This window comes from Mus pahari, chromosome 13 (genome assembly GCF_900095145.1).
Source record: "Mus pahari chromosome 13, PAHARI_EIJ_v1.1, whole genome shotgun sequence".
NCBI classification, from domain to species: domain Eukaryota; kingdom Metazoa; phylum Chordata; class Mammalia; order Rodentia; family Muridae; genus Mus; species Mus pahari.
The window spans coordinates 91,191,439-91,199,526 of record NC_034602.1 but is presented as its reverse complement, the minus strand read 5'-3'; the positions used below and the strand labels follow the sequence as shown (position 1 = coordinate 91,199,526).

The window sequence follows — 8,088 nt, the reverse complement described above, 5'->3', positions numbered from 1 at the left end:
TGTGATAACTCCAGCTGTGTCAAGTTGACACAAAATTAACCAGTACAGTATCTATAGATAGATTAGATGGATGATCGATAGAAAGATAGATAGATAGATGGCAGATAGATAATAGATAAATAAATAGGTATATATATATATATATATATATATATATATATATAGTAGATAAGTAGTACATAAATAGGTAGACAGATAAATAGATACATAGATATATAAGATATAGATATATAAATATATATCATATCAATGATTTATGTAACAAATATATTTTAATTTTTGGCCAAAATTGAGGAGAAATCTCACTGTGTCCCTACCCATCCTATGTAGATTTAGCTCTGGGGCTCAGTTACCCAGTTAGCTGGGAGTTAAGTCTTTTTCCTGGAGCCAGAATTCAGGGCTTTGGGGTAGTCCACTTTTATTCCCACTGTTACCAGATTAGGGCCTGGCTAGGGCATGCGGTTGGGATCTGATCCAGGTGTTTCCAGGTTCGTGGCATTTTATTCAACAAAGTAGCCAGGATACATCATTCAGTCCAAAGCTTTACTGGATGGAGACAGGGAGGTGGAAATGAACTGGTGCAGCTCCCACTCAGACATGCCCACCTCTGTCTCAAGTCATGACTCCTCAAAAGAGGCCGTCAGTTATAGTAAAAGTGATAAGGAGAAACCGGGCCTCTCCTCTAGCGTTTGACCAGGGCAGAATCAAAGACATTTTCTTTCAAACCTTTCTGGTAGCTCTGGCCTCAGGCTGGGACATTTGCGTCTATTAGCCGAGGGAAAGAATCGGCTCACTTTGGGGCTCCTCTACACTAAACTATGAGGCAATGTCTGTCTCTTGTCTCATCACTAAGAGCAGCTAACAGGTGGCTGGGTATAGTGTTCAGAGAAGGGTGTAGATGTGGCCCAAGCCCAGTGGGGTCCCTGCTGCCTAGGCTACTGCTTATGCTTGGTCACCTCACGGCTATCTCATTTCCCGTAGGGAGCTGCAGTGTATGGAAACATCCTAATTCCTAGGGCCTTGCTGTATTATTTCCATGACAGTTAAACTACAGATCAATGGGACAAAGTATAGTAGCATATCTCCACTATAAAAGAGGATCGATTAATAATTTCACAAGGAAATAAAATGAGCCTTTTCAGTAAATGGTGCTGAAACAAGCAGGTTACCGCCTATGGAAGAGCAAGAGGGCCCACTGTCTTAGGACATGCGCAGATGTGAGCTCAAAGTGAGTGCCGGTAACTCCACCAGAGAACGAAGAGGACCTCTGCCTCAGAACATGCGCAGAAGAGAGATCAAAGTGGGTCACAGAAACCACGTGAGAGAAGTGAAGGGAATTATGGGAGTAAATCCTCATGGTTTTAAGTGATGGAATGGTTTTTTGTAGAACTATCACCAAAAGCCCAGGAACAGAAAGGACAAATCTGACATCTGTGTGTATAAGAAAATTTCAAGAAAAAAAGGTAATCTGTAATAAGAGAACACCGTTTGCAAATTACACATGTTTTCTCCAGTGGTGCACTTTTGTGACTCAATAAGAAGGAAACGAGGCAAATTTTAGTTGATCAAAGCAAACAAAAAGATTTTTTTTTCCTCCAAAGAAGGTAAGCAATGACCACCAAGCACACGGAAAGATATGACAGTTGGTTGTCCACTGGGCAATGCAAATTACCCACAGTGCAGTTCGATTTACACATTTTGGGTGCCTATAATCAGGAAAGCTGATAAATGTTAGAGAAGGTACGAGGAAACTAATTCTTTAAAGCTGCCCATAGGACTGTAAGCTGGCACGCTCACTTTCAGAAACAGTTCAGTGCGTCTTCAAATAGAATCAATGAAATAGAAGTAGCGGCGCAGAACGCAACAGATATAAAATAACATCCTTCAAAGCTTCTGTGTGAATGATCATGATAGGATTGTGATATTCATTCATAATATCCTTAAAAGGGCGATGGCTCAGTTCTTTAGCGAATGTGCATCAACCAGGAAATGAGTAAAGAAAACGCGGTGTGTAGTTCGATGGCTGTTGCTCAGCTATACAGGGACGGAATACTCACATGCTTCGCAAGCTTCCTCTCTCAAAGGCATATCATGCCTTTGGCACTGTGTGACGAAAGTCAGTGACATTCACATCCCATGTTTCTATGGATATGAATTCACAGAACCATGGGGGCAAAAGCTGCTGGGGGCTGCAGAGATAGTTCCGTGTGTAAAGCATATGCTCTGCAGATGTGAAGAGCCCAGTCCAGTGTCTTAAACCCCGAGGAGGAAAGCTGGGCGCTGGGACACATGCTCGTAAACTCAGCACTGAAGCGGTAGAGAAAGGACTCTCTAGAGCCTGCTGACCAGTCAGCCAAGCCTACTGAGTGAGTCAAACCAGGAGAGACCCTGCCTCCAAAAGCAAATGGTAGGCAGTGCCTGTGGCATGACACTCCAAGTAGTTCTGTGACCTTCATATGCATACACACACACACACACACACACACACACACACACACACACACGTACACACACATGTACACACACATGTACTCACATACACCATGTGCACACACATACACACATACACACACATCCATGTACACACATACACCACATGCACACATATACACATACACACATACATCCATGTACACACATATACCACATGTACACACCCACACACACACACACAATACACACACATACATGTATACACATATACCATGCACACACCCACACATATACACACATATACACACACATGTACACGCATACACCATGTGCACACACCCGCACAGACATACACACATACATGTACACACATACACTAGGCACACAAACCTGCAAACATACACACACATACACATACATGTATACACATAACATACACCACACACACACACACACCGCACGTGAACACACACACATATACACACACAATGGGTGGTTGAGAAACTGAGCATAGGACTCCCACTGGGGTGTTGAAAATGATTGAATGTGGTTATACTCTACAACTCAGAATGCTCTTCAATACACCGAACTGTACAAATCAAATTTATAACTTACCTAATATGTGAGTTAGAGCTCAACAAACACAGTTGTGGGAAGACATAAACATTTTCCAACTCTAGAGTAATAAAATCTAAATATAAACTGCAAGCACTTATTCGAAAGTCGTGAAACTCCATAGTCCCGGACACAGGCAGACAGCATGAAAACGCGGTCTTGGTCTGTTAGGTCTGTAACTGATGTCAGCATTTGTTAGAGTACTGTGTGCTGTTTTTGTCCCTGCCATGAAGCTGGTTCCCCAAAGAGCATCACAGTGGCCGTGGGTTATTAGAGATCAGCACTTCAGAAGGAACATGAAAGATGTCGGTCTAATTGGAAATTCTGGTATTGGGTATAAACAACTCCATTGTGGGGTCCAGGGGTGTGTGCTAGCAGTGTGAAGAGCTGGCCTACCCCTGCACAATGTCTATGAGGGTTGTCACTGATGAATGCTGGAATATACTGAAGCCAGGTAACTTTCCATTATACACCACTTTGATAAATGTAGTCATCCTTTAGAGGAAACCGGCAACATCTAAAATGAGGAGTTTAAAAGGAATGAAAAGTGCCTCAGAGTTTCTGAATATGAAACTATCAAGGTACAAAGGAATACGTGGAAGATGGCCACAACTAGGGAGAGTTACAAGTAAACGATGCAGGAAGACAAGGAAAGATAATTGTCCCTGCCATTAAAGTGGGCATCAGTGTACACTGGCTCTCTTTGTAAGTGTACTTCCAATAGTTTATATGTTTTTTTTTTATAATCAATTGACATTGCAAATGTATGCAGATGTATAAAACCATCTTAGTGTAGATGTTTGAACCCCCCTCCAGTTATTTTATATTTCTTATAGCATTCCCCCCATAAAATACCTGCTGCTGGAGCAGGCACTGAATGCTTCTGCTTTCTTGGACTTGCTCTACTTTCTGAATTAATACTGCATCTGTGTGATAATTCATTGGTCCCTGATTTTAGTGATAACCTTTCACCAAATAGATCTTTGACCCCATTGTTTCTCAAGTGAGACAATTTTGTTCTTGTTGATTAACTGATAGGTATTTTAAATAGTAGTAACCTCTTCTACAAAGCATATACTTGTTTCATATGTATGCGTGTGTTAACCTATCGCTTATGCACAACGAATATAGATGGAAGATAAAGGAGACCGATTGTTTCCAGGCTGCTGAGTTTTGGTCTCTGGGGCCTTTGGCCCATCTTCCCTTCCTTGTTCTGTCAGGTAGGGACTCACAGCCAGTCTTTGCTGAGGGTGCCCCGCCAGAGTTTCAGACACCGGCAGCAGAATGAAAGATGCTTTCAAATTAATAACCCAGTATTCACAGGACACCCAAGCTCAGAGAGCGTGCTCTGGCCTTCATTTCCTTCTGCTCACCACTAACATTTCTCTAGAGTCTTGGCTTTTCAGCATCGAGTTGCATTTCGGTATTCCATTTAATGATTACATAATACTCTGTGTTTTATGTACTTACATTTCCCTAGAGCTGTGGTCATTGCAAATTCTGACCACGGGCTTAGCCTTAGCTTGTCCCTGGTCTAAGGCCATCACGTGTGCTTGTTTTACCTCCTTCATCGAAAGCATCAGGATCAGGCCAGTGGTTTTCTGTCCCCTGAATGACTATACAGTCCCTAGGGTCTTACACAAGGGTGCAAATGCCTTGGCTTCACCCAAGCTCAGTAGCATTACAACACTGGGATTTAGAGGTGGGTGGTGTGAGCAGTGAATGACTCCTAATCCAGAGTGAAATTGATAACCATTAACCTGTGAATAGATGTGACATGCGATAGGGTTTCTGAATCGTGTCTCCTTGAGTTCCACCATCAAGTTCAGTTCTACAAAGGTGTGCCGAAGAGACATTTCTTCTCCGTATACCCATCCCCACACTGAACTTCCTGAGCACATGGGTCTGGTTCCAGATTTAGTCATGTTGGTCTTCATTTTCTTAGCGCAGGTGCAGCAGTGAACAGCAGTGAGAGTCTCCCTCCATCCTCGTCTGTCAATGACATCTCCTCCATGTCCACCGACCAGACCCTCGCATCCGACACTGACAGCAGCCTGGAGGCCTCGGCGGGACCGTTGGGTTGTTGCAGGTGACTAGCCGCCTGCCTGCGAAACCCAGCGTTCTTCAGGAGATGACGCGATAGAACACAGCACACATGCACACGCACACAGCTTGCCCCCACACACGCACACACAAACACACACTGTCACAACGCACTCACGAAAGGTCAAGAAAAAAATAGCAAGAGAGAGATCCAACGTAAAATTAAGTTAAATCTTTCTGCGTGCTTCTCCAAAGTTCTGTACCACAGCTGAGCTGAAATGTATACTTAACTTCTAGTTGCGCTCGCTTCGGTTTCCCTCCAGCAGTGCTTACGACACAAGACAAACCAGACACAATTAGAGAAGCCTTTCCCTAAAGTGTAACTTAAGTGGCTGCAGAACCAGCAAACTGTAACCGCCCTTCAAATGGCATGAGGAGGTGGGCATGGGCCCCACCCAGCATGTGAGTGTCTCTATCTCGCGTCTACCTGCTCTTCCGGCCTAGTCAGATGGATGTAGATACAGATCCCGCATGTGTCTGTATTCAAACAGCACTTAGAGATGCTCCTGTCAGTGTCCTCCAGGCTCCACCAAGACACACACCGGGGTAGCACATGGTCCATTTCATGTGATCTATTACTCTGACATAAATCCATCTGTAATATATTGCCAGTATATAAGCTGTTTAGTTTGTTAATTGATTAAGCTGTATGTCTTATAAGAGTATATGTAAAGGGGGAATATGGAGGCGTGAACTCTCAGACCCTTGAAGATGTAGCTTCCGAATTTGAACCGATTAAATGGCACCTGTATACCAATTTGTAGAAAGAACATATGTGATGCTTACATCCAGGGTGGGGGGAGGGAGGGAGCAATAGCTTTCAGGTTCTAAGTAGGGTTGTCTTTTAGATGGGAGATGTGAGTCAAAGCCAAGGGCGCTCTCTCTGCAAGTCAGTGGGTAGCAGGGAACCGAGTTTACCGCTGCAGTATAGACTGAACGTAAGGAAACCACTGCCCAGGGGCCAGGGAACGGCATGTCCATGATCTAAACATCGTCAAAAGAGCAAGTTGCTGGAGGAAGGGGCAGGCGTCGAGGCAGGATCATTGTGCACACATCCGGTGGTAAAAGACACAGTGGAAAGACCTTCATGTGATCGCCTTTAGAGAAGATAACCTTACCAGGACCAATGTGAGATTGTAGGGCACGCTTTCCATGTGTGAGCTGCTTCCCAGAGTCCTCCCCTGCCGATGCTTTATTCCCTCTTCTGGAATTGGATAAAACAGTTAAAATAAAATCCCCAAAGCACACAGGGCAATCTTCAGGATAGCATCTCCAAGCATCTTCATGGACTTTGTTCTCCCTCGGAGGGCTTTCCCAGGCCCCTTGGTATGACTGGTGTTTCATACTTATTGATGTATTTTCATAGATGTGTGTAAGCTGAGAAGGGCTGATAACCTGACTTTGTGCAGTAGACACATGAGAGCAATAATGCCGTGCCAACGTAGCTCCTACCAGCTAGCATTAGCAGCGACTTTGTCCTAAAGCCATGAAACGTTTGTGTGTTTAGCGAAATCATCTGAATTTAGCTCACATCCCCGAGAGATCCTATCTGAGCACTCAGAGGGGCGCTGTGAACCATCTTGGTTATATACAAGGCAATGCCTATGCGGCTTCTGAGCAATAACTGGCCAGGCCTGGCTTCCCTTCTTCCTCCCTTGTGTGAAGCATCCACCACAGTTATTTGCACTCTGGCCTCTTTGGTGCTCACCCCTGTGGTGATCTTTCACCTGAGGAAGAAGTGGAACGTGTGAGCAGATGAAGGCAGTGGGCCTGGCACAGGGGAAAGCCTTGACTACAGAGCAAACAGCAATGCCGGGGCTCTGGAAACTGCCTTAAACCCAACAGCATGGAAGCTCTTCTCTCTTCAAGCAATAGTCAGTCAGAAGCCTCAGACTCACCCCAACTCCTGCCACTACCACATCCCCCCATTCCCAGCAAATACACACATGCGCACACACACGCACACGCACGCACACACACACACGCGCGCACACACACACACACACACACTACATACAGACAACACACTGCTGTGTGATCGTTCCTGGGATTGCTTCCCACAGCACCATTCACTGCATGGCGTGGTATTGAAGAGGGAGAGGAGAGGAGTGGGGGAGGGAGCTAACTACCTTCAGATCCTAAAGGGTGCAGCTCATCCCCTGGATAAAGGTATCGGTCTCTGCACTGTTCCTGGGTCTTTTGGTTAATGTTGTAGACGAAATGATCTTTTTAAACACCGATTCATTCTCACGATCTCTCTCCCTTTCCCATTTACCTTCTTTCTTTCTTTTTCTTTTTTTTTTTTTAACTTACCTGTATTCTCTTCTCTTCTTTTTCTGTAGTTTGCTTTTATGTCTGTGATCTCTGAACTCCCTCACCCTATATCACATCAGATTAATGCCCAGACAACCAATTGACAGAAACAAGTTTCAAGGGGAAATTCCTTAATAATCAAGATGGTGACGGACAGGCAGGTCTCTCAGCGGAATGGCGGGTATGCTTAACGGTCAGGCTCCTTCTGACGAGTGCTGACCATTTCTCCTGGGCAGAGGAAAACAGGCCAACCAGCTCACCTTGCCTTCCCTCCTCCAGGTTAGCCTGGGTACCAGCAGCACGTCTCCTGGTGGCCGGCACCCATGGACAAGAAAATAGGAACCAAATCCCTTGGGTTTTAAATAGCACATTGAGGGAGAGATGACCATTTAGCTCCTGGATCTCATGAAGGATGGGTTTTAGCTAAGCACGGATGGATGGAGGAGAAACAACCCCGAGGGTCAATGTCAAAACATTCCCATTGAGACCCCCATCCTCTCTTTAGGGGATGGTTACGCTCTGAGGATGTTCACAGTAAACATTATGCCCTCTAGTGGGTCTTGCTAGAAACAAACAAATAAACCAGTATTTATTTTATGTAATATTGGTTACTCACAAGGGTGT

The 8,088-nt window shown here is 44.7% G+C and overlaps 1 protein-coding gene across 5 annotated transcripts in view; it reads left to right on the top strand.

Moving 5' to 3' along the window:
* Mapk10 (mitogen-activated protein kinase 10) overlaps positions 1-5,908 on the top strand; it is a 288,159-nt gene extending 282,251 nt beyond the window's left edge. For 3 of the 5 annotated variants that reach the window (XM_029544976.1, XM_029544977.1, XM_021210549.2), the window contains one exon: positions 4,999-5,908. In XM_029544976.1, the coding sequence (XP_029400836.1) occupies positions 4,999-5,141 (143 nt within the window). In that variant the 3' untranslated portion in view covers positions 5,142-5,908. Of the gene's footprint in view, positions 1-4,993 lie in introns of all 5 variants that reach the window. The other 2 variants (XM_021210550.2, XM_021210554.2) reach the window with 1 other exon arrangement.
* The last annotated feature ends 2,180 nt before the right edge of the window (positions 5,909-8,088 follow it).